At 60.2% G+C, this 24649-nt stretch overlaps 2 protein-coding genes and 1 pseudogene across 44 annotated transcripts; 2 read left to right on the top strand and 1 right to left on the bottom strand.

The window, feature by feature from the left end:
* Nucleotides 1-417: 417 nt before the first annotated feature.
* Nucleotides 418-6854, bottom strand: LOC138434440 (aflatoxin B1 aldehyde reductase member 4-like). 2 transcript variants are annotated; one of them, XR_011254789.1, is made up of 7 exons: nt 6410-6835; nt 3806-3993; nt 3534-3638; nt 2638-2734; nt 2326-2425; nt 1622-2232; nt 418-853 (listed from the first exon to the last, which is right to left on the bottom strand). XR_011254789.1 is itself a non-coding variant. In XM_069579221.1 (7 exons), the coding sequence occupies exons 1-7, from the start codon at nt 6735-6737 to the stop codon at nt 692-694; spliced, it is 1110 nt and encodes a 369-aa protein (XP_069435322.1). In that variant the 5' UTR covers nt 6738-6854; the 3' UTR covers nt 418-691. The 2 variants fall into 2 exon arrangements, 1 of the variants encoding a protein (XP_069435322.1); XM_069579221.1 differs by having other exon boundaries at nt 1622-1751; nt 6410-6854.
* SLC66A1 (solute carrier family 66 member 1) lies at nt 6855-22984 on the top strand. Of its 42 annotated transcripts, XM_069579182.1 has the most exons (14): nt 6943-7003; nt 7092-7252; nt 7401-7519; nt 7835-7894; nt 8478-9051; nt 9188-9352; nt 12224-12430; nt 14227-14381; nt 18193-18322; nt 18927-19014; nt 19590-19732; nt 19882-19974; nt 20548-20733; nt 22038-22984. In XM_069579182.1, the coding sequence occupies exons 6-14, from the start codon at nt 9305-9307 to the stop codon at nt 22107-22109; spliced, it is 1122 nt and encodes a 373-aa protein (XP_069435283.1). In that variant the 5' UTR covers nt 6943-7003; nt 7092-7252; nt 7401-7519; nt 7835-7894; nt 8478-9051; nt 9188-9304; the 3' UTR covers nt 22110-22984. The 42 variants fall into 42 exon arrangements, with proteins under 42 accessions (XP_069435314.1, XP_069435296.1, XP_069435306.1 ...); XM_069579176.1 differs by lacking the exon at nt 8478-9051 and having other exon boundaries at nt 6930-7003; XM_069579186.1 differs by lacking the exon at nt 8478-9051 and having other exon boundaries at nt 9188-9356.
* On the top strand, nt 22191-22984 carry LOC138432491 (uncharacterized; annotated as a pseudogene).
* Nucleotides 22985-24649: the final 1665 nt, after the last annotated feature.

Below are 24649 nucleotides of genomic sequence, written 5' to 3'. Positions count from 1 at the left end.
ACTTGATGGGGGAAATGGGGTTCCTGACTGCTAATACCACTCCCATCAAGAAGGAGACCCAGGAGCAGAGTGGGGAATCTGAGGATGAGCAGAGGACGGGAGCAGAGGAAAGTCACCGACGAGGTGACTGTGCATTAAAATGCCCCGCAGCATCCTGGGGGGTTTTATCTTTCTTGGAAGGTTTTTGTCCAAATTATTCCCTTTCTGAGTATCCAGTGAGATAATTCGGACAGAAAATCCACCTCAGGATGGACGGCCCTCTTTCCCTCTGTCATGTGGGAACGTGAGGACCGCCTGCAGCCCCACCGAGAGGTCAGGCTGGGAGACCCCCCGCCACCTCTGCCCCGGGGGCTCCAGCTCGTGGGTCCACCCCTCGGGCAGGAAGGCGCAGGCAGGGAGGAGACGAGTCACAGCAGCTGAGAGAGAAACCTGCGGGCCCACTCAGTGACTGGGCCACAGGCAGGGCTAGCGCTGGCTTTATTCAGACGGGAAGCGCCCCAGAGGGGCTCAGCCCAAGGCGTTGCACGTTGTGAAGGCACCTGGGAGGGAGGCAGGGGTCTAGAAAAATAACGCGTGGATCCAGACGATGGAGGACGACCACGAAATCAGCTTAAGGCAAGGCCGGCCAGGGAGAGAGCAGGAGAGGCGACGGAAGAGGGAGACACCTCCGGCGCCTGAGCCGGGCGGGGGCCTAGCGGAAGTAGCTGGGACAGTCGTGGGCGACCAGGCGCCAGGCCTGATCAAAGGCCTGCACGACGGCCGGCTCCAGGGGCCCCTCCTCAGTGGCCGCCAAGTTCTCTTCCAGCTGCTCCAGGCTGGACATGCCCAGGATGACCGCGTCCCCGTGGGCGCCCTGCAAGGGGAGACAGCCGGACGTCACGCACTGATGCCCCACAGAGAACCCATCACACACACCCCCGCCCAGCCCTGCCCCTGCCAAGACCTGGGGTTGGGCAGACTCTTTATACCCTACATAGTTGTACAAAGCACTCATGATGCCTTCAAGGACCTTAACTGTGTGACCCCAAACCTGTCTTCCGTCCTGCTGCTGCAACGCTCACGCTCATTCAGACCTCAGTTTACAGCCCAGTTCTGCCATCAGCGGCTGTGTTAACTTGGTTTAGCTTTTTAACCCCCAAGACTCAGATCTCAGTTTTCACCGTGCTTATGGGAATGAGAAATTACACAAAGCACCTAACTCCCATCTATCGAAAACCTGCTGTATACATGCCAGACGCTATGCAACTGTGTACGGCTGGAGAAAAGGTGTAGCCAGGAAGACGGGGACACCAAAGAGAGGTAACCCCGACTCCCACAGAGGAGCAGGACCAGCAGGCTATATATGAAGTCCGTGACAACTTTCTCTTCCATTCACAGCTGTGTGCTCATCAGTAAAACTGGAATAATCCCACTTATCAGGCCTAAGCAATCGTTCAATCCATGCTTGTAAAGCCCTCGAGACAGGGCCTGGTTCTTCGGCAGCTACCCAGAACAACAGGAAGGCTGCCTGAGAACTGGACCAGAGAGATTTCAGAGGGAAAAATGACTTAAAGATCATGCTGGCTCCTCAAAGAGAGCAGGGGCAGGGCTTCCAGGGATGGTGGGGGTGGGGGGAGGTTACCTGGAGCTGGGAATGGTGGTACACCCACCGCAGGGCAGCTGAGGTCATGCTGGGGGCGCTGGTGCCATACGCAGCCTGCAGGGCCTTCTCCACCAGGGCGATGCCCTCGAAGTGGTGCTCCTTCCAGTAGCTGGACAGGTGGGGACGGCAGCACGGGGTCAGGACCACGGGTCTCACGGGGGCCTCTGCCTGAGAGCAACCCAGGAAGCCCCCGCAGCACGGAGGGGCCAGGGTCCCCTCGGGCAGGGCGTCTCCTGCTTTTCTGGGCAACAGAGCCACCCAGGACGCTGGCTCCCTCACCAGAGACCTCAAGGATGTCTCTGCTCTTAAGAACGCAAACCCTGCCCTTACTTTACCTGGAGAAACAGGAAGCCAGGACGGGGGCACAGCCCGGCCCCAGGCCTCCTGTTCCTCCATCTGGGGCCCTGTCTTTCCCCCTTGGCAGGTGACCAGTTTTCTTAGGCATGAGTTATGACTTGGAAGGTCAGCCATAAGGCCCAGGGATCGGCATTCCTCACGGAGGTCCCAAGGAAACAAAACGAAGCCTTGCAGAGGGTTTCCTAATTCCTCCAGGAATCGAGAGAGCTAGGTGCAGGCAGCAAGGGAAGGCCCTGAAAGGAAAGCAGCCCCAGGGATGCCCCACTTTCAGACTATGGGGACCCCTCCCACTCTGCCTGTCCTGGCGCCATCTGCCCCCAGCTCACCGATTCCTGTAGACCTCTGCCCAGTTGTTCCCAAAGAAGCGGCCCACGGGCTGTTTCCCATCCTTGTCCTCATACTTGTACCTGCCGGTCAGCAGGCCTCCTGCAGGAAGGCTGCGGTCAGACCCCCAGGCACTGCCCCAGAGCCCGTCTCGCTGGAAGTGCGGGTGATGGCGGGGAACCAGGACAGATGGAGGTCCTGGCAAAACCCTCCCCTTCCCAGGCCTGGGGCCAGGCTTCTCCCGGGTCAGGAAGGGGCAGAACGGGGTCAGGAAGGCCCTCCCACCCAGGGGAGCCTGTGCCCGCAGCCAGTACCAGCCAGAGGGTTGTAGGCGTAGAACCTCAGTCCAAAGCGCCGGAGGCAGGGCAGGAGCTCCGTCTCCACCTGCCGGGTGGTGGCGTTGTACATGCCCTGCAGGCAGAAGGGCCAGCTGAGCGGGGGCCCGGCCGGGGAGCCCCAGCCTGCTCTCAAAGTCTTCGGTCAAGACCCCCGGCACCCCAGCATGGTTTCCAAAGTCACTACTGGTGGACGGGGAGATGGGGCTGGGCCCCAGGAAGGGACGGCGGCCTGGCTCTGCCATCCCACACACATCCGCAGGCACCAGCCACGGGCTGGACCCCGAGCTCTCAAACACACGTGGACCTGGTGAGCTCTCTGCTTCAGGAGATGTCAGAGTCGAGTTAAAATCAAAGCAGAGTGGACGCTCCTGATGGTTCAGTGGTTAAGAATCCACCTTGTGATGCAAGGGACACGAGTTCGATCCCTGGTAGGGCAACTAAGCCTGAGAGCCTCAACTAGAGAGTCCGTGGGCCGCAATGCAGGTCCTGTGTGACGCAGCTGAGACCCGAGGCAGTCAAAGAAGCAGGCAAGCAAACAGGATGGGACAGATGAGCAAAGGTGGCTTCCGGTGATCACGGCAGATTCTCAGAGATACTCGCTCAATGCATAAAGCTGGGGTCTGGAGACTGGAGGACCCACTGGGCTGTCGGGCAAGCCTTCCAGAGGAAGAGGTATCTAAGTGACACCCAGACACTCCTTTAGGGGGAAGGGGGAGGCGAGTTCGGGCTGACCGCAGAGCCAGCAGCAGGCAGGAAGGGCCCCGGGGGGCCGTCTACAGGCTGGGAGCAGGGGAGTGGGAGAGGGCGGGGGGCACAAAAGGACCTGGGATGGCAGGCGCCCTGGAGTCGGGCCTTTGCAGCCCCGGCCTCACCTGGTACACGGTGGGCAGGATCCAGCCGTTGCTCCTGCACAGGGTACAGATCTCAGCCACCTCCCAGGCGGCATAGTTGGAGAGGCCGAACTCCACGAACTTGCCCTGCAGGGGAGAGGCCACGGTCAGACTCCCCCGCAGCCCAGAAGGCCAGTCCCAGAGACTGGAACCCTGGGCGTGGGGTCCGTCCCCTGCTCTGCTCCGGGACAGCCCTGGAGCCTCTGCTCTCTGGGCACCAACAGGCCAGGATGGGGAGTGGGGGCCGCCCTCACCTCCTGGTGCAGCTGGTGGCAGGCGCGCAGCGTCTCTTCCACGGGGGTGCCGTGGTCCGGCGCGTGCAGATAGAAGAGGTCGACCCGGGGGCACTGCAGCCGCTGGAGGGACGTCTCCAGCTGGGACCGGAGGCTGTCAGGCTTCAGTGACTTCCCCTCCCAGGGATTGGCCTTGGTAGCAATTTTCGCTTTGCAGGAAGAATGTAATGGTTAATATAACCACTTGCTAGCCACGTGATCCTGGAGAAATTACTTAGATTCTCTGAGTTTCAGTTCTCTAATCTACAACACGAAGGTGTCCTCATGAGGATAAAATAGTGCCTCATGTGAGCTCCTGACATTCACTGCCGCCACTAGTCACCACTGCTGGCTGGTGGGCCTGGGGCAGAGCCCAAGTATGCCAGATGAACCAATCACACTCCCGTCTCTGCCCTCAAGGCGCTCACAGGCTAGAAGCTGATGTTAAATAGGAAAGTGCAGGGAGGCCAGAGCAGACCTGCGTGTCCAACTGAGGAATTCCAGGGAGGGCTTCCTGACCCCCGAAACTGAGTCTCTAAAAAGAGTCCCAGCCAACAAGGAAGCACGTTTGGAGGGAGGGAACTTGGGCAAAGGCAAGAAAGCACAGTAGGTGGAATACTGAGTTATAAGAGCGTGAGCCCCAAGCAGGGAGCGCTGGGACACGAGACAAGAGAAGGGGGCCCAGACCCAATTCCAAAGGGTTTTCTCAAATCCCATCCATTGTTCAAAGGCTTCCTGACTGAACCAGTCAGCTGCACCACAGACAGACACGCCTGGAGATGGAACAAGTATACACGCTGCTCCAAGAATTCGGGAAGAGATGCAGCTGCGGAACACGGCCCCCGGCAGGTCCACGTGAGAGGAAGAAGGCGAAATGAGCAGAAGGCAGCGGCAGTCTGCCTCTCCCTTCTAGACTCCTGGAAGCATGCACCCCCAGCCCCAGCAGGACAGGAGAGTGCTCTGCCATGTGAGCAGCTTGCAAGTGCTGTGAGGAATGCCTTCTCTCTGGGCGTCTCTGGTGGCCCAGTGGGTAGGACTCCGTGCCCCCACTTCAGGGGCTCGGGTTTTGATCCCTGGTGGGGAACTACCCAGGCCTCAGCCTCGCAATGCAACAAATAACGAAAATGGGAAGAATGCCAGTGCTCTGGATTCTGTCCTTTCCACATGTGGCAAAGGCAACTCGGTGGCTCAGAGGGGAGGACCAAGTCCCTCAGCTTCCAGCCCAGATTCTCTCCGTCCCCACACCTGTCAGTCCCCCTGCTGCACTCTTGGCGTGAACTTTGCCTGGGTCCCACGCGAGGACTTGGACTCAGTGAGCGCCTGGCCTCAAAGAAGGAAGCGGGGGAGGGCCGGCGGGAGAAAAACCAGTTCAGGAACCAGATTTTCATTAGCCAAGGGAGGCAGCCAGGTGGGCTAGAGTGTGGGTCTGAGATGCACATTCCCAGTTCCTGCGGATCCACCAAGCTGTGACTCTAAGGCGAACCCAGAGGGCACCACCCACAAGGGCTGGGAAGGAAGAGCCTCAGGATGAAACAGAGGAGGCTCATCCAATGGCATTAGGCGGATGAGGGACCATCCCTCCACACACACACACACATCACTCAAGCCACACCTGCCTCCAGGCCACCCTTCCACACACCTGCCTCCAGGCCACCCTTCCACACACCAGGCCTGGCACAGCTATGCTCTCTGCCTCTCATGCCCCTTTCTTTCATTCTCTGCCCAGCAAACTACAACTGGTCCTCGAGGGTCCAGCTCCGGGGCATTCTGAGCCTTTCCCAGGTCCTCCTCCTGCCCCTCACACCTTTCTCCCTTAAAAGTGCTTCCTCTTCTAGGCTCCTCTGCCATCATTTGCTTCCGTCTTCCCCACTAGACGACAAGCTCCCTGGAGGCGGGTTATACCTCCATAAGAAGCTGGCACGGGGCTACAGAAGTGGACAGAAAGCCCTTACCCCCTCTCTCACACCTCCCCACTCTTCAGCCCACCACCCCTGCTCTCCCAGCCTCGCCAGGGGCGATGCTGCAGCTCTCAGTGGGAGAGCCAGGGGTGCTGCCAAACGAACGAAGTCTAGGGCCTGACGAAAGAAAAGGGAAGAGGAAAGGGAGCTCGGGGGGGCGGGGGGGGCGCACCGGCAATGAAGGCAATGGGGAGAGGGGCGCAGGCAGAGCGGCTGGGGACCGGTTACGCGCACCGGGCAGCGTAGGAGGCGGGTTAGGGCACAGCTCTGGAGACCAGCGACGCAAAGAGGAGCACCAAGAAAGCAACAGAGACAGGAAAGCGAGGTCTAGGCTAGGCTCGGGTAAGACTCTGGGGCTACCGAGTTGCAACCCCAGAAGAGCGGAGGGGAAGGTGGTCCGGATAAAGCGCTCTTCAGCTGTCCGGACTGGATGCGCACGGAGCTCGAAGAGCGAGCGGGGGGTCCACGAAGCTGCGGGACGGCGAGGGGAGGTCGGCGCCCCGGGAGCGGACGGAGCTGCCGGCCCTGGCCGCTGCGGGGGTGTGGCTGGGTCGGGTTGGCGTCCTGCGCACAAATCCGCGCGGTACGCGGCTGGGTGAGGACGGGCGGTCGGGGCGCTGGGCTTTACCTGTGCAGCCGCTGCGGCCCAGCCCGAGCCCCAGGCCGCCCAGGATGCTCTCGGACCGGCCGTCGTTGTACATGAAGGCCGTGTCCAACTCAGCGTGGCCGCGCTCCAGGAAGGCGCGCACGGACGCGGCGCTGGCGGGCGCGTCCATGCGGCGCCCCATCTCCATGGTGCCCAGCACGGTGGCGGGCCGGGCCGGGGAGCCAGAGGAGGCCCGCGGGGACCGAGACATGGCGGCGGCGGCGGCGGCGGCGCGCGCCCCGGGCAGCTGGGGGCTGCGAGCGCAGCGGACGGCGGCGCGGCCCACCGCGCGAGTCAAGGTCCTCAGCATGAGGCCGGCGCCTGCGCGCTCGGGCGCCTGCGGCCCCGCCCACCCACAGCTGGGGCGGGGCCCGGCGTAACCCCGCCCCTCCGCGCGCCCGGCTCGCTGGCCACGCCTTCAGGGACCGCCCCCGCCAGGAGCGCCGCTCGGGAGGCGGAGCCACGCAGCTCCGGGGCGTGGCGAGGCGGGATGGGACGGGGCGGGGCCTCTGATCAGCTGACCCAGGCAGAAGCCGGAGAACCGAGAAGCCGGGCGGTGCGGACGATCTAGACGCGGTAAGCCGAATTTGAGGCTGGGGCTGCGAGGGGCCGGGGAGGGGACCCCGGGCCTTCGCTGCCATATCTTTCCAACACTTTCCTCCAGCCCCGGGACGGCCCTGGGGGCTGCTGCCCCCACCTTGGGGCGCGAGATCCTGGAGCCAGGCTCTCTGGACTGGAATTGGCAGGCCCTCGGGGGCCCAATTCCCCACCGTCTTCCCCATCAGAAGCGACCATCACGACCTCTCCGGCCAGCCTTGCACAGAGGTTAGGGTCTGGGTCCGTTGTTCATCTCCCGATCCCGGCCGACTGGCCCCTTTTATTCTGACGGCTTTGTTTTTCCCCCAGGGGAGGGGGCCTCGCGGCGAACGAGCGCTGACCCCAGCGGCTTCCCTATGATTATCTTCACTAACAGGCTGCCCCGTGCTGGGCTGAGTCACTCGAAGGGAATTGTGACCGACGACCTGGAAGGCTGGAATGGGTGGTAGCCCCTAGCCGGGACGCTCCTCCACTCAGATGCGCCCCAAGTCTGCAGTGAGCCTGGATTGCTCCCTGTTACCACATCCCTAGGACAGGTTTCCAGAGTGCCTACATGGGCAGTCTGCCTTCGGAAGTATGAGGGCTGGCCTGGTCTTGTCTATTCAGCGCTTGCTGAAGCCTGCTGTTTGCCAGGGACTCTGTGTGGGGGAGGGGAATGCTTCCGCCAGAAGGGAATAACACCATCCCTCCTTATTCTGCTGAGTGTTTAATCTGTGCCAGGCACCATCCTGATCCCTCTGCCTGGATTATTTCATGTAACTCTGCAGCTAGCCTCCCAGATGTATACTTACATTATTCCCCATTTTACAGGTTGGGACTCTGAGGCCCAGTCACTTGCTCAGGAATTCTACTCTAGCAGTCGTCAGGCAGGTCAGTTCCAGAGAGCTTTCGATTAGGTCTCGCTTCCTCCCTTTGTTTCTCTCCCTTTCTGCCTTCTTTCCTTCCTTTCTCTCTCCCCCACCCTCCCTCTCTGACTGTCTTGCTGTGTTTTGAACCTTTACCCTGCAGCTGTTGTGTCTAGGTTCTAAGAATAAGTTTCCAACTAGGATGACAGAGAGGAGTGAGCTTAAAAGCGGTGGTCCCTGAGGACTGTGATGAGCATTCTTCTGGTGTGTGGAGGAGGGCAGGGGAAGAGATGACAGGTGCTGTCCAGCCACTCCTGTGAGGCTCCTCTGTGTTGAGACGACAGTTTAGAACTGGTCTTAGTGTCTTTTTATTATGCCCTTTAGGGTGAGGGAGAAGGCTGGGGGAGGAGACAGCCTAAACCTAAATCTGGAGACCTGGGAGGAGCCTCTGAAGGTCCAGAGGGAGGGACAGGAGATGGGGAGGGGCATCTGGAGTGCCCTGGGGCTCTGTCTCAAGGCATTTGAACTTATCTGGTAGATGAAGGCGGCTTCAGCGGCTAGCTCTCTGTCTCAGCTTGGGATCTGGAAGAGTTGCTTGGCTGTTGCAGGGGATGCCTTTTCCAGGGCCGCCGTTCTCCAGATGTGATCGGGTACACAGAATCTGAGGGCTCAGGCTCTGCTGGGAAAGCTTCTTACATCCCTGCTCCCCAGCCCAGCCCCACGGATCCTGAAGTTCAAGCATGCGGCCTTCATGCTCACAGGCACCCCTGATCGGCTAGGCTTCAATAAAGTTAAAAGCACCACCAGCATCGATAAGGCACCCCTGAAGTACAGCTGCTAAAAAAAAAAAAAAAAACAAAACCCTGTTGTGGTCCTCATCACACCTACAGACCTGGGCAACTTTTGTTTCAACCCTGGGTATCCATTCACTCGGTGCTGTTGGCCAGAAGGTAGGCCCAGGCTGGCTTCCTACTTGGATCAGAACCTGTGAGTGACAGGCTCTGCACGCAGCGGCCTCAGGGGAAAGCACCTTCTGTTCGGGGCTCAGGTGTGTCTCAAAGGTGTGTATCCTGAGCCCAGAGCTGTACACGCCCCGTGCATGGACAGGGGACCACCCACCCAGAGCCCGGGGCCCTGTGAGCCGAAGTACATCCCTCAAGACACCCCTCCCTCCCTCACCAGGCATGTGTCCACCTTTTTAAAAAGAAATAATTTTATTGTATTTTTGGCTGTGCCGGGTCTCCACTGTTGGGCCAGTGGAGGCCACCCTCTCGTTCTGGCGCTCGAGCTTCTCGTTGCCGTGGCCCCTCTCTTTCAGTTTGCTGTCTGTTCTGTTTGGCTCTGGCTGGTCTGGGTCTTCACTGCTGCGCAGAGGCTCTCTCGCTGCAACAAGCCGAGCGCAGGCTTGGTGGTTGTGCACAGCTTGGTCTGCGGCATGCGGGCTCTTCCTGGCCCAGGGATCGAACCCGTGTCTCCTGCATTGGTAGGTGGGTTTTTTTACCACTGAGCTGCTGGGGAAGCCCTCCACCTTCTTTCTTCCTAGGAGTGGATAGCCAATCCCTTTTCCAGCGGAATTTCCCGACCCCCGAATTGAACCCTGGTCTCCGGCATTGCAGGCAGATTCTTTACCAACAGAGCTGTCAGGGAAGCCCCTCTTTCTTCACTCACCTGGTGAAAAGACGGGGGGAGAGGCCGCGGGGTGCGTGAGATGCTGCTCTCTCATTCTCAGTCACTCCTGTGGCATCAGGCCCTGGGCTAAGAGCTTTGTGTGTGTTTTATCGGTATAGCAACTCAAGAGCGTGAGCGTCGTTTTCCTCAGTTTTTACCCAGACTCAGACAGTTACTTGCACAAGCCCACTCAGCCTTATCTTTAAATGAGGACAGTGTTCCCCTTACAGAGAAGTTAATGAGGATGGTGGTGTCCTACCCTGATGACCTGCGGTGGTGTGTGGGTTCTGTTGTACAAGAAGAGGGTGGAGGAGGCGATCCAGGGGTAGGGTGATTGGGGGAGCAAAAGAACTGATTTTGAGGTGCCTTTGGCGCCGCAAAGGCACCCTTCCTACCTGGACTGGGTGTCAACCTGGAGGCTGCGTGTAAGATAGACAGCTCCAACCTCAGCTGTGTTGAAGGTCAGGGTGGGCCACCGAGGCACGGGAAGAGGCTTTCAGCCCCCCTTGCGAGGCCCCAGAGGGACTGTGGTGAGAACCAGCCAGGCAGTGACCTGCAGTGCCCTTACCCCCAGCTCCGGGGCCCGCTGGCAAGTCACATTAGCGCTGAGAGCCTGGAGCCTCCTGAGAAAAGCAGCGGACTCGCTTCCTTTCCCTGCCTGCTGCTCCCTGATTGCTGCGGCCTCAGCAGTTCCAGGGTCCAGCGGGGAATCTCAGCCCATTCGGGCAGCTGTAGCAAAGGGACATAGTCTGAGTGGCTTAGAAACAAACATTGATTTCTTATGGTTCTGGAGCCTGGGAAGTCTGTGGTCAGGATGCTGGGAGAGTCAGTGTCTGGTGAGGACCCACTTTCTAGTTCACGGATGGCTGTCTTCTCGCTGGGTCCTCAGCTGGCAGAAGGGCCAAGGGAGCTCCCTGGGGTCTTTTTTTTTTTTTTTTTTCAAAATAAGGGCACTGATCCCATTCATGACCTAAATACTCCCCAAAGGCTGCACCTCAAAACACCATCGCCCTGCAGGGCAGGTTTCAACACACGAACCTGGGGGCAGGACATAGGACTGAGTCTGTAGCCTTGTCTACGGGTGTCGTTTTATGAGGCCCTTGGGCCTTCTGACGCTGACAGGAACTGAAAGTGGCTAGAGAAGGCCTCATCCTCAGTGAGGAAAGCCCCTCTGAGCTCAGTGAGAAAAGGGGAAGCCTGCCTTTGGCTGCAGGAGGCCCTGGGCAGCCCTGCCAGACCACACGAGGGTGCTGCTGTGCCCAGGGACAGAAGTATGGTGCCATGAGCGCTTCCTGCCTGGGCGGCCCCGGCAGGTCGCTTTCCCGGGTCCTCTTGGACGTATCAGTAGCCCCCACTTCATAGAGGTGTGGGGTGTGTGTGTGTGTGTGTGTGTGTGTGTGTGTGCGCGCATCCGACTCTTTGGGCTGTAGTTTGCCAGGCTCCTCTGTCCGTGGGATTTTTCAGGTAAGAATACTGGAGTGGGTTGCCATTTCCTCCTCCAGGGAATCTTCCCCACCCAGGGACTGAACCCGTGTCTCCTGTGTCTCCTGCACTGGCAGGCGGGTTCTTTACCTGCTGAGCCGTGAGGGAAGTCGGTGTGCAGCGAAATGCGGAAAAGCTTACCCGGTGCTGAGCACACAGCTGGCCAACCGCTCAGCGGTCAGGGGTCGATCCTGCCCAGCAGAGACGCTCCGGCAGCCCTGCCTCCTCTCCCTCCCCTGAGACTGTCACTTAAGCAGTGACGGTCTGGGACAGACTCTGCTCTGGGACAGGCACCTGGAGGGGACTTCCCTACCCACCCCTGCAGCCAGCCAGCTCCTGGCATTGGAGGCGGTGAAAACAGGGAAGTGGCTCCCGGCTCCTTGCCAGCAGATTCCCCTCACACGGGGGCTGCTGGGAGAACGTGGCTTGGGAACGCCAAGCTTGAGTTCCAGCCACCCGTGTAACCTGGACTCACCTGGTCTTTCTCCGCTGCTTAGAGCATTGCTCCGACAACTATACTCTTTCTTTTTCTTTTTTTTTTGGTTGCACCACGTGGCTCTTGGGATAGTTCCCCGAGTCCACCACTGGATCAACAGGGAAGTCCCGGGACAGTCGTACTTTTTAATTTTTCTGGCCACGTGGCTTGCAGAACTTCCCTGACCAGGGATCAAACCCGGGCCCCTGCACTGGAAGCATGGAGGCTTAGCCCCGGGACCCTAGGGAAGTCCCTAGCCGTACCTTAAACCAGAGGATGTACCTAGAGCACCTGGTCTCGGCAGACCCTCGCAGCACGATTTACAAGAAGAAAAGGTTGGAAACTACGGAAACGTTCAAGAGTTAGAGCAAAGGTGGCGTTGTTTGAGGGCTCCGTCCTCCCCGCTGGATTTATGAACTCACTGAACCCTCATGAGTGTATGGGGTGGAGGGAGGCATTGTCATCACCCCATCCTGCAGATGAGGAGACTGAGGCACGGCGAGGCAGAGCAGCTTGCCCGAAGTTACGGTGTCCACAGGCAGAGCGGGGACTCCCACGCACCTGTCTGACTGCAGAGCCAGTGTATGGCCACTTTGATCTCTATCCTGACTGTGTCCTGGGGTTCAGGGGCTCCATCAGGGCCAGGCAGGAAGCCTGGGGTGGGCTTAGAGTGGCAGGACCCCAGCGAGGACTGGACCTCCTGAGGCTGAAGGTTCCTCTCTTCTGCAGAGCCGTCTCCTGCCTCAGCACAAGGCTCCCTCCCTCCACAGCCATGGTCTCAGTGAAGCTGGGCCCCGCCAACTTCTCCAGCTGCCCCAACGGCTCCAGCCAGTGGATATGGGACGTGCTCGGCGAGTGCGCCCAGGACGGCTGGGACAAGGCCAGCGTGGGCTTGGGCTTGCTCTCCATCCTCTGCTTTGCGGCATCCACCTTCCCGTGAGTAGCACCAGGGCTGGGTTGCACGGGGTGGGCAGGGGGCTGTCCCGAGAAGGGGCTTCCTGGCTGGCCCTGGGCCTCTCCAGACTCACGCCAGGTGGGCCCCCCCCCAGCCCCGCTCACTGACTTCCAGCCCCGAGGGCCTGCAGCAAGCCCCTCTCTGGGCCTCACCCAGAGCTCAGCTGTGCTGACACGCAGATGACAGTCCTGCCACCTGTTCACTGAGTTGCCCCGTGTGCCCAGCTCTTTTCTAAGAGCCTGACGTATTTTCACCCTGTTTAATCCTCATGAGCTGAAGCGCTGATACTTCGGCCACCTAATGTGAAGAGCCCGCTCATTGGATGAGTCTTCCCTAATGCTGGGAAAGACTGAGGGCAGGAGGAGAAGGGGGCAACAGAGAGTGAGATGGTTGGATGGCATCACCAACTCGATGGACATGACTTTGAGCAAGCTCCGGGAGTTGGTGATGGACAGGGAGGCCTGGCGTGCTGCGGTCCATGGGGTCGCAGAGAGTCGGACACGACTGAGCGACTGAACAACAGTCTCCGTAACCACCCTGTGAATGCGTACAGTTCCTCTCCGATCTTTACTGGAAACCCGGAGAGGTTAAGTCACTGGCTCTGAGTCGCACATCCAGTCAGGCAGGAGGCAGAGGAGCGGAGGACTGGGGCGCATCAGCTCGGCCTCTGTCCTGAGACCGTCTGGGGACGGGCACGCCGTGATTACAGAACAGCGTGGCCACTGCTGTGGTTGGGGAACACCAAGCCAGCGGGACCCGTAAGTCCCCTCACTGCCCTGGGCCTCAGTTTTCTCGTTTGTAAAATGAGGATACTGTTCCCTACCTCACAGGGCTGCTGTGAGGATCGCCTTTACACACTGTGCGAGGGAGTAAGGGGGGCTGGGGGCCAGGGAGGGGTGAGGTCAGCAAGGTCATCAAGGCCCCTGCAGGGTAAGAGCATTCTCCACCTTTAGGGCGTGTTACGATCTTTCTCCTCTGGCAGAAAGAGAAGTGGTTTAACTGAGAGATCGTTCATATGCTGTGGAGTTCGCCCGCTTACGAGTATCCGTTCACGCTTTTAGTATCTGCAGAGCTGTGTGACCGTCACCACAGTCCGTTTTAGAGCATTTTCACCACCCTGCAGAGAAAGCCGGGAAGGAAGGAGCCGTCCCTCATTTCCCTCTGAAGCTCGCGGCCCAGCCGCCACTCCACTCCCTGTCTCCAGACGCCCCTGTTCTGGGCGCTTCCCATGAGTAGCTCATGCCGTGACGGGGCCTTCTGCGACCGGCCTCTTTCGCTCAGCACGCCTTCAGGGTTCATCCATGTTGTACGAAGCGAGTGTCAATGCTTCGTTGTTTTCTTAAAAATATTTATTTTTATTTTTTAAATTTATTTGATCGGCCGTGTCGGGTCTTAGTTGTGGTGCGTGAGCTTAGCTGCCCGACCAGGGATCAGACCCGCGCTCCCCCGCGTTGCCAAGCGGATCCTTAACCGCTGAACCGCCAGGGAGGTCCTAGCGCTTCACCCGGTTTCACATCTGAAGCGCAGTTCGTGTGTGTGCGTTTTGTTCATTCGTCCGTCCACTGGTAGACACGTGGGTGACTTCTGCCTCTGGCCGGTGTGATTGAGGCCGCTCTGCAGGTTCCCGTAGGCGCCCTCGTGGGACGTGTGTGTCTGCTTCTCCTGGGTGTGTGCCCAGGAGTGTACGGGTATACTGGGTCACTTGGTGGGTGTGTTCGGTCTGTGAGCTGCGCTTTGTTTCCTTCTGGCTGTGCTGGGTCCTGGCCGCCGCGTGCAGGCTTCTCTGGCTGTGATGATCGGCGCTGCTCTGCTCCAGGTGTGTGGGCGTCTCGTTGCAGTGGCTTCTCCCGTTGGACTGCGCAGCCTAGGCACCCTGCGGCGTGAGGAATCCTCCTGGACCAGGGGCCAGCCCTGCGTCTCCTGCACTGGCAGGTGGGCTCTTAACCCCTGGATGACCAGGGAAGTCCTGTCTCTAATCTTCCGAGGAACTGCCAGACTGTGTTTCCAAAGCGGTGGCACCGTTATGCGTTCCCACCCGCAGCGTAGGAAGGTCCCAGTTCCTCTGAATCCCCATCGACACTTGCTATTGTCCATCTTTTTGATTACTGCCATCCTAGTGGGTGTGAAGTGGTACCTCGCTGTAGCTCTGATGTGTGTTTCCCTGATGGCTGGTGATATTGAGCAGCTGTCCGTGTACTTATTGACCACCTTCTGTTCTCTTTGCAAAAAGGTCTATTCAGATTCTTTGCCCACTTTCCAGTTGGATTATTTGTCTTTTTGTGGTTGAGTTCTTTGTATATTCGAGGCATACTTCGCCAAGATTTTCTCCTGTTCTGTGGGTTGCCTTTTCACTTTCTGGATGGTGTCACACGAAGCACAGAATTTCAAAAACTTGATGATGCCCAGCTTGTCTAGTGTTTCTCCTGTTGCTCAGACTTTCGATGTGTATGGCTGTGTGCTGTGTGGCTTCAGCCCTGACTCTGTGACCCCGTGGACTGTAGCCCGCCAGGCTCTGTCCATGGGCATTCTGTACCAGGAACACTAGAGTGGATTGCTATGCCCTTCTCCAGGGGATCTTCCCCACCCAGGGATCAAACCCACATCTCTTATGTTTCCTGCCCTGGCCGTGCTTTTGATGTAATTTCTAAAAAATGGTGGCCTGTTCCTGGTAAAGAAGATTCACCCTTATCTTTTCTTCTAAGAGTTATATAGATTTCTCGAAGTCTGACACCAGTTCTGATGTGTGTCTTTTCCCCACACAATCAAGCAGTCAGTTCTTACACTGTCACCTGAAGACACCTTCAGATCCCACAGATTAAGGACCCAGTCCTCCAGGTCCCAGAATAGTGCTCTCTTCTCCCCTCTTCAGAGACCAGTCCAGCGTGCCCCCTGTGCTTCAGACCTCCTGCTGTGGATCGGGGGTTCCCCCACACCTCCTCAGGTTTGATTAGTTTGCTAGAGAGGCTCCTGGAACTCAGCGAAGTGATTTTTATAGAGGCTTTATTACACAGTCATTGGTCATTAGTGACTGGGCTCACTCTGTAGCCTTTCTACCTTCTGGAGGTGGGTGAAGGGGGCAGGACAGCCTCCGCCCCCAGCCGGAAAGGCTGTCCTAACCATCTGATCACACAGTTGGTCCTTATCCTCAGGCAACCTAAAGGCTTTCCAAAAATCAACTCGTTAAGGCTACAAAAGACGACTCTCTCCCCCTCTCTCTATTTTTCTCTCTTTCTCTCACCCCTTAGGACATTCCAGGGGTTTTAGTAGCTTTGTAGGGAGCAGGGAAGAAAACCAAATATATATCTTTCTTGTATAAATCATGGTATCACAAGTCAGCCCTTGATGTAGAGCTTTGGTTCGGCTCGAGCTGTATTTCGTATGTGGTGTAGAGGTAGGGGTCCAACCCCATTCCTTTGCACGTGGCGCCCAGTTGTCCCAGCACCAGGTGTTAAAATGACTACCGCCACCCTCTGTCCCCGCATGCTGCTGGGAGCTCGACTTGTTTCTCACTCACCCTGTCCCAGCCGCCACTCCGGATGTGCCCAAAGAAGGCGGAGCTCCCGTTAGAGAAAGGGGGAGAGGGCCAGGGAGAGCCTGGAGGCACAGAGGCTGCCTCGGAGGCCGTGCCAGGTGCTGGCAAGCGGTGGGGTCAGGGCGGCCGGCTCGGTGGCCTTGAGGAGGCAAGCTGGCCGGAGCTGGATGACCGGTGGAGGGAAAAGAGGGGCTTCCCATCCTAGGGTGAGGGCGTCTCCAAAGCCACAAGGAGCGGGCTAAGACGTCTCCTTTCCAGCAGGGCATGATGCCAGCCTTGTGCCTGGCTGATTAACCAGGGACGGGGCATCAGAGGCTTGGGAGAAGCCCCAGGTGAGGATGGAAAGGCAGCCACCTGTCTGCTTCTCCTTAGGGCTCAGCCTTTCGTGAGGGTGACGGAACGGCCTGTCCCTGAGACGTACGGAGACTCAAGTCACTGTGTCCTGGGAGGGACTTTACTCGGGGCTGTGTCAAACTTATGGGCCTCCTCAGGGCCAGGCCCTGACGGGACACGGTCCCGTCCCTCAGCAGGCTTGAGTCCGGCAGGAGGTGGCTGGCGCGGACAGCACTCTCTTCTGAGAAGGGCCTGAGGAGGAACTGAAGTTTCCTGAAGGGCTGTCTGCTGAGGCGAAGTTTGGGGGAGGAAAGTGCAGAGGCGGGGGGCCTGCAGGCCTGGGGGCCCGGTCAGGATGTGCTCAGGAGGGCGGGGGTCCTTGCTGAAGACAGTGGGAGGCTCTGAAAGATTTTGGCAAGACGGGGGTTTTAGAAAGATCCTTGAGGGCTTCCCTGGCGGGCCCGGGGGTTAAGATCCGCCTTCCAGTGAAGAAGCCTGGGCCTGACCCCTGGTCAGGGAACTAAGAGCCCACAGGCCGCGCTGTGTGACCAAAACAGTAAATAAAAATGAGAGAGAAAGAGAAGAAAGGTCCTGCGGGGAGGCTGGAACTGCGGGGCGCGGGCTCACAGAGGGTGGGGTGCTCGGCAGGAGGCGGTGGGGGAGGCCCAGGGCCCGGCCCAGCTGCCTGCTTTCTGTCTGCAGCGATCGGGATGAGGTCCTGTTTAGCTGTTCCCTTTTACTAATTTAAATACACGCAGACGACTAAAGAGAAGTAAGCGGCAGGTGGCCTTCGCTGAACGACTCAGAGCAGGGCTGGAGCCTGGGAGCTGGGATATGAGTCCTGGTTCCTGGACTTTCCACCCCCAGAGAGGCCCATCAGCGACAGGGACTCGACCCCTCGGCATCTGTAGTGAGACAGCCGCAGCCTCGCCCCTTCTCTGGTGCCCTTGATGATAACAGGCCCAGGCGAGGTCTGGCCCATCTTATCTTCCATCTCCCTGCAGATAGGGCGGCGGCCACAGCCATCCGTCCTTCACGCCACCCCCTACCCCAGACCCCTCCATAGAAGGGAGGACCCTGGGTCTCTGGGACACAAAGAGTCGGGACCCTCTGAGCCCTGGTCCCAGTGAGAGCCTGCTGTGGGGGGAGGCTGTACCCCACCTGGCTCTAGCAGGGTGCACATCCCAGAGAGCTGGGCTGGAAGGGATTCCCCGGTGAGAAGCCCCGAAGGGTGAAGATGCCACCCAAGGGGGGTCGGTCCCCAGTGACCCCTGTGCGGCCGCGCCCCAGCCCTGGTCTCCCACATTTACCCTCCACGTGGTGTCACAGCTCTGAGCACACGTCTCCCTCCTCCCCCACGACCCCCTCCTCCCCCATGACCCCCTCCTCCCCAACGTCTCCCTTCTCCCCAACGTCTCCCTCCTCCCCATTGTCTCCCTCCTCCCCCACGACCCCCTCCTCCCCAACGTCTCCCTCCTCCCCCACGACCCCCTCCTCCCCCACGACCCCCTCCTCCCCAACGTCTCCCTCCTCCCCATGACTCCCTCCTCCCCATTGTCTCCCTCCTCCCGTCTCCCTCCTCCCCCACAACCCCCTCCTCCCCCACGACCCCCTCCTCCTCAACGTCTCCCTCCTCCCCCACGACTCCCTCCTCCCCAACTCCCTCCTCCCCATTGTCTCCCTCCTCCCCACTGTCTCCCTCCTCCCCCATGACCCCCTCCTTCCCCACCACTCCCTCCTCTTCCCCGACTCCCTCCTTTCCTACATCTCCCTCCTTCCCATGACTCCTTCCCCCCATCCTCCTCCCCCTCCTCTCCCCCCCCATATCCCCCTCGTCCCCCACGACCCCCTCCTCCTTGTCTCCCTCCTCCCCCATAGCCAGTACATCAAGGCCTGCAAGACGGGCAACATGGACCAGGCCCTGTCCGTGTGGTTCCTCCTGGGCTGGATCGGCGGAGACTCCTGCAATCTCATCGGCTCCTTCCTCGCTGACCAGCTACCCCTGCAGGTGGGCCGGTCCCCAGGCAGGGTGGGCTGCCAGGGACAGCCACGGCAGAGGCATCCTTCCATCTAGTGAGGGCCCCCCTCAGCCTGCTGCCCGACGTGACAACGGGCTGGTCACTGCCCTCTTGTGGGCCTCAGTTTTCCCATCTACAAAATTAGCACATCAAACCAGAGGATGGCTGGGGTCTTTGACCTGAGATGCTAAGATCCTGATGAAGCTTTCAGGGCCTAGGGCCCTGGAGGAGGAAGCTTTTCCCATGGGAAGCCTGGATCTCACCCTTCTCCTGTGACTGGGTGGAGCTGAGACTCGAAATCGGGAACCTCTTGTCTTCCCAAGGGGCACTGTGAGTAACTGCTCCAGGGTCAGGCCGGACGGTAGCCTCCACTTGACTGGCACCCCATTTTGTGCTGCCAGGCCCTCCCCTACCTGATGTCTAGCTCTGCCAGGTTAGGAATTGCCACCCCCTCCGCTCCAGACCTGCAAACAGAAGTCCGGAGCAGAGAGGGCCAGGGTCACCCGGCCGGCGTGAGGCCGAGCTGCCCGGTGCTGGCATGTGGCCCCCAAGCCTGGGACCACCGCCAGCGCCCTGGCCCACGCCCTCTTGCAGACCTACACGGCCGTGTACTACGTCCTGGCCGACGTGCTGATGCTGTCTCTGTACTTCTACTACAAATTTAAGAAGCGCCCCTCTCCGTGTGAGTACGGGGGCCCCTGGGCATCAGGGGCCTGGGGGGCCTGGGAGGCGGGGAGGAGGCAGTGTCCCATTGCTGGTGACACAGCAAACCCCAGAAAGGCTTCCTCTGGCCTTGTCTCACTGCCGCAGCCTGATCCCCTGATGAACTGGGGACAGTGAGCACGCCCGGGCAGGAGCACGGGGCGTCCCCGTCGTGCGCACAGCCTCCCTCAGTGAGCGCAGCACCGGCTGCTCCTCTGCCCCCGGCCCACAGCCCATCGCTGCCCTGAAGTGTTCCCCAGGGGGCAGATCCCCGGCTTCACAGGAAACGACCCAGGCTCGTGGGGCGGGGCTTCATGAGCACGTCCATACTCCGTAACCCGCTCCCTGCCCCCACTGCCCTCACTGAGTCACCTTACAACCCTACGAGAAGGGTAGCCTCGTTATACCCATTCTGGAGATGAGGGATGAAAGCTCAGAGAAGTTAGGTCACTTGCCCAAGGTCACACAGCCACTGAGGGGCAAGGCCAGGACTCAGCCCCGTCTGTCTGCCCGCACTCAGACCCCTCATCTCAGCGTCCCCCTGCTCACGTCCAGGGTCTGCCCGCATCAACTCTCTGCTCTTGTTCATCCTGGGCGTGGCGTGCACCACCCCACTGCTGAGAAGCGCTCGCTCGGGGGCTGCCCCGAGGGAGGTCTTCCGGGGGCGCACACTCTTGTCCGTGGAGCCAGGCAATAAGGTGAGATGCAGGCATGAGAGGGTGGAGTGGGGTTGGGGGTCTGGCGTGGCCACATGGTTGGGGGGATCGCTCCCCAGAAGGGAGCTTGGGGCCCTCGCCCTTCACCCTTGGCCTCTGCGGGGCACCGAGCAGCCTCCCCACCCTCTCAGCCCTTCACGGAAAAGGAGGTCATTGGCTTCGCCATCGGCTCCGTGTCCAGCGTGCTGTACCTGTTCTCCCGGCTGCCTCAGATCCGCACCAACGTGAGCCGTGGGCAGGGGGCAGGGCCGTGGGCAGGGCCAGCTGGCAGCTTGGTCCCCTGGGTGAAGGACTGGCATGGGGTGCGGGGTCTTCGTGGAGCAGGTCCGGTCCACTCTCACTGTTGGCTTGGGTAACTGAATCCGGTTCTCCAAGCCTCCTTGTCTGCCTCTGGAAATGGGCATGAGATGCCAGCCTGCTGTCTGGGGTACAGGACCCCTGCGTGCTCCAGGGAGGTAGGAGGTTAGGTGGGAGCGAGAGGCTGAGGGCAGGAGGAGAGGAACCAGGGCCGTGGGGGCTTGCTGAGCTGAGCTGGCATGGGGTTGAGGAGCGGGCAGCTTGGGGCTGGCAGGGTGGCGCAGCCCCAGTCTCCTGCCGACCTGGGCGAGGATGTTGGAACGGGGATGAGGAATCAGGCCCTGGAAGGGATGGTCTGGGCCCCAGGCCTGTGTTGGGCACTGGTCACACCCTGTGCAGTCAGCTCAGTGTAACAGGGCAGACGGGCACGTGGATAGTTTTGGTCCAGAGAGACAGGAACACTGTTGGAGGTCTCTGACCCTCTCCTCTCCTGTCTCCAGTTCCTGCGGAAGTCGACCCAGGGGATCTCGTACTCACTGTTCGCTTTGGTGATGCTGGGGAACACGCTGTATGGACTGAGCGTGCTGCTCAAAAACCCCGAGGAGGGCCAGAGCGAGGGCAGCTACGTGCTGCACCACCTGCCCTGGCTCGTGGGCAGCCTGGGTGTCCTGCTGCTCGACACCATCGTATCCTTCAGGCTGTGAGAGTGGGTGGGGCGGCTGGGGCTGCAGCAGCCTCCCCTGCACACGATGTCAGCATCCATGCATCCACCTACCCATCATCCAGCCATCCATCTATCCATCCACATATCCCATCTATCCATCCACATATCCCATCCATCCATCCACCCATCTATCCATCCATGTATCCCATCTATCCATCCATCCATGCATGTATCCATCATCTGTCTGTTCTTCTATCCATCCATCCATCCATCCATCCATCCTCCATCCATCCTTGTATCCATCCATGCATCCATCCACCCATTCAAGAGTCAAACCTCCCATGTTCTGGGCACCCCTGTAGGTACCAGATCCAGTCGTGAGCAAGAACAGATGGCCCTTGCCTCGGGGAGCTTACAGCTCAGTGGGGAGGCCGGCAGGACACACGTAATCATGAGTAATTCATTGTGGTGCCACCAAGTGCCACGGAGAAAAGCTGTAAGTGTGTGTAACCAGGGGGCTGTCCTGGTTTAGAGGCTCAGCAGAGGCCTCCGTGAGTGCCATTTGAACTGTGCCCTGAAAGAGAAGAAGTTAGGGAGGCAAGGGCAAGGGAGGAATGTTTGCGGCAGCGGTTTGTGCAAAGGCCCTGGGGAACAGGGCATAAACCAGCCCATCCAGGCCGCAGAAGGGAAGCTGCACCTTGGAGACCCAGGAGGATTGGAGGCAGAGAAACTCGAGTCCCAGTCCTGGCTCCCCTGTGTCCTGTGTGACGCGGAGCACTCTGCATGCCCCCATCTTGGTGTCTCATCGGGTCGCGGGGCAGTCACATGAGCTGAGGCCTCTGGAAGTCCTCTGCAGTGGGCCTCACACACCACGCGTGCTCAGTGAGGGTCTACGGGCGGGGAGCCAGGCAGGGCGTTACTTTGATCTCCTTCGGCAGAAAGTAAATGTAGCCCTTGTTTCAATGTCTGTGGCGTTCATGGTGGCTGCAAAGAGATGAAGAAAAGCTAAGCTCTAGTGTCCCCAGATCCCTGCCCGCCACCATCGCCACTTGGGGGACCCCCTAGGATATTAGAGGAGGAGAGGAAGGCCAGATGGTGAGGCTGGGGTCAGAGGAGACTGCCTTGGGGAGGAGGACCCTGGCACTGGACTTGGCAGATGAATGGGGTTTGGCGAGGGGGACAAACGGGCTGGGAGGCCACGGCTGACCCTTCCCAGCCGGCAGGATGCAGGGCAGGGAGAGAGGGCAGAGGGGAGCAGCTCTGAATGGGCCCCCCGGGGCGGGGCCAGCCCATCTCTGTATGTTGGGCCTTGACGTCGACCCCCAGATCTCCGTGCAGTTCTTCCTGTACCGGCATGCTGCCCCCTCGTCTGAGCGCCAGCCGCTACTCCCCAGCTGAACAGGACCGGGCCAAGCCCGGGCTTGGGGCGGGGTGCCCGAGGCCTCTCGATGCCCCCAGGAAGGGAGGAGCGCGCAGTGATGGGGCTCCTCGCCCTGGTCTAGGCCAGGGGGGCACCGGGGAGCCCCCCCAGCACCCTCAAAGGCTTGTGAGCTGAAGCCCTGGCTGACCACCTCTTCCAGGAAAACGGCCCCTGGCCCATCACCCCCACTTGGGACTTGTCCTCCCCGGGGCCTGAGGCCACCCTCCCTGGAGCCCAGGGACCGGCTGCAGCAGACTCTCACCTCTCAGAGGCCCTGAGCCCCGTGACGCACCTACCTCACTGCCCGTCACCCCCTTGGCACCCCCCACCCCCCAAGGAGGGGCCCAGGCGCACCCAGGCCTGCTCCGTCCACCGCACGCGGCCTAGTAAATAATACTGCCAGGTGGCCTGTGGTGGTCCTCCTTCCCCAGGTGCCAGGCTCTGGGGAATGGGGAGGGATGGGAGTCAGGCCCCAGGTGGGCCTGAGGGCTCAGACTGCAGGAGGTCTAGGCCGGAGGGGGCTGTGTCTGCTGGCCTGTCCCTGCCTAGCCTCCCGGGCCTCTGGGTTCTTCAACCTGTTTTCTCCGTGACGGCTCCATACCTGGTGGTAAGGATGCAGCGGCGAGAAAAGACCCTCCAACGGGGTCCCCGCTCTGTGGCGCTCAGCAAGAAGCAGGACAGTTAAGGTTCAGACCTTGGTTCTGCACCTCCGCTCCCCTGTGCCACACTTACCTCATCTGTGCAATGGGACGATAGTACCACCACTTCTCATGTCCTTCTAAGGAGCAAATAAAATGGTGTGGTTATGGAGGTTACCCCAAGTCTGGCGGCAGTAAAAGCTCCATGAAGGTTAGCTTTGGTCATTTTTTGATGGCGGAGGACAATCAGATTCCCCTGGAAATCGGGGAGACCTTCCAGGAGGAGGTGGCACAGCAGACAGATGAGCAGGAGATAACCCCGGGGAAGTAAGGGTGTTGCAGGTGGGAAGGGTGGAGAGGAGGGCAGAGCTTAGCCCGGAGCTCTAGCTCCTCTGCCCCAGCCTCGGTGTGTCTCCCAAACCCCATGCCGAGTCCACTTCCTCTTGGCCACAACCTTGTGGGGGCCTGGGGACAAAGCTCCCCTCTGGCCCCACACACCGCTCCCTGGCCTGCCCAGGTCCCAGGAGCCATCGGGGTGGGAGGCACCAGGTGAGGCCGAAGGCTGGTAGGGAGGAGGCGGGCCTCAGCGTGAGCCTGTCTCTCAGCATCTGCCTTCTCCAGCCTCGGGGGATGCCTGGCCCAGTCTGGTGCCACAAATACTGCCAAGGGCAGCTCTTCTCCCCACCCTGGCCCACACTGTGCTGGGCACCTGGGGTGGACCAATTCTGGTCCTCACCTTCAAGGAGGGGCGATGGTTGCCGGGCTGTGGAGGGAAGGACTGTGGCCAGAAGGTACAGTCTGCTGGAGGAACGAGGCAATCAGGGAGGGCTTCCTGGAGGAGGGCCCTGGAGCGGTCGAGGGCACAGTGTGCAAAGGCCGGGGGTGGGAGTCAGGGCCACCCCCTACGTGGGGCTGATGTGAAGATGGTGGTGGGGGCTGGGCCGGATGCCCAGGCTGGTGGCAGGCGGCTGGATTTGGCAGGGGCGGGTGGAGAGGAGGAGGGAACTGGGGTCTGGGGTTCAGCTGGGCGCTGGGGGGAGGGGCCCCGTCACCTCAGCTCCATCCTGGATGGGCCTGCAGCTGATGTTTGCTGAGCACACGCTGTGTGTGGGGGGCAGGCCGTGCCCTCTCGCTGCCCACAGCCCCCTCGGAGGGAGGTGCAGTCATCGTGGCCATTTTCCAGACGGGAAAACAGGCTCAGGAGAGCTAAGCAGCGTGATCGGGGCCTGGGGCCAGAAGCAGTTCCTTCTGCCTGAGGCCACTCACTGCAGACACTGCCCTCCCCGCGCCCCCCGCGGCCGTCAGAGGCCCCGCCCCTGGCCCCGCCCTTGGCTGGGGGTCCAGCCCCACCCTTGCCCGTGGGGGCGGCACCACCCTGTTGGGCTCAGGCCTCCTCCCCACTGTCCCGAGCAGCATCTCCCATGCCCACGTGCCAGCTGCTTCAGTGCCCTTTGCAGCCAGGGTCTGGCTCCACCCAGCGCTGTGCCGGGCTGGCGGGCCCCCAGCCAGAGGACCTGGGGGCTCAGCGTGAAGCCAGGTGCAGGCCTGGGCTCGAGCTGGGCGAGAAAGAGACACAAGCTAGCCCGGCCCCGGCCCTGGGGGGTGACATAATCCTTTCCTTCTGGGGAACACCCCGTCTGGTGGGGTGATGGCTCTTGCTTGCAGGCACCACCCAGTCTAACGAGAGCTGTCTTTCCTCCTCAGCGAGTCCGATGGAGACACGGGCATGCCCTGTCTGACGGAGGCCATTGTGGTCGTGGGCTCACAAGGCAGGTTTGCCAGGTGAAGGCTCATCAGCGTGTCCACCCACACGTGTCCACCCAGGGGACGCCCTGGCTTCCTCCCAAAGTGGGCAGACCAGTCTGACCGTCGTTCAGTTC

This window comes from Ovis canadensis, chromosome 2 (assembly GCF_042477335.2).
Source record: "Ovis canadensis isolate MfBH-ARS-UI-01 breed Bighorn chromosome 2, ARS-UI_OviCan_v2, whole genome shotgun sequence".
Taxonomy (NCBI): Eukaryota; Metazoa; Chordata; class Mammalia; order Artiodactyla; family Bovidae; genus Ovis; species Ovis canadensis.
This window is presented reverse-complemented; position numbering and strand designations above follow the sequence as displayed.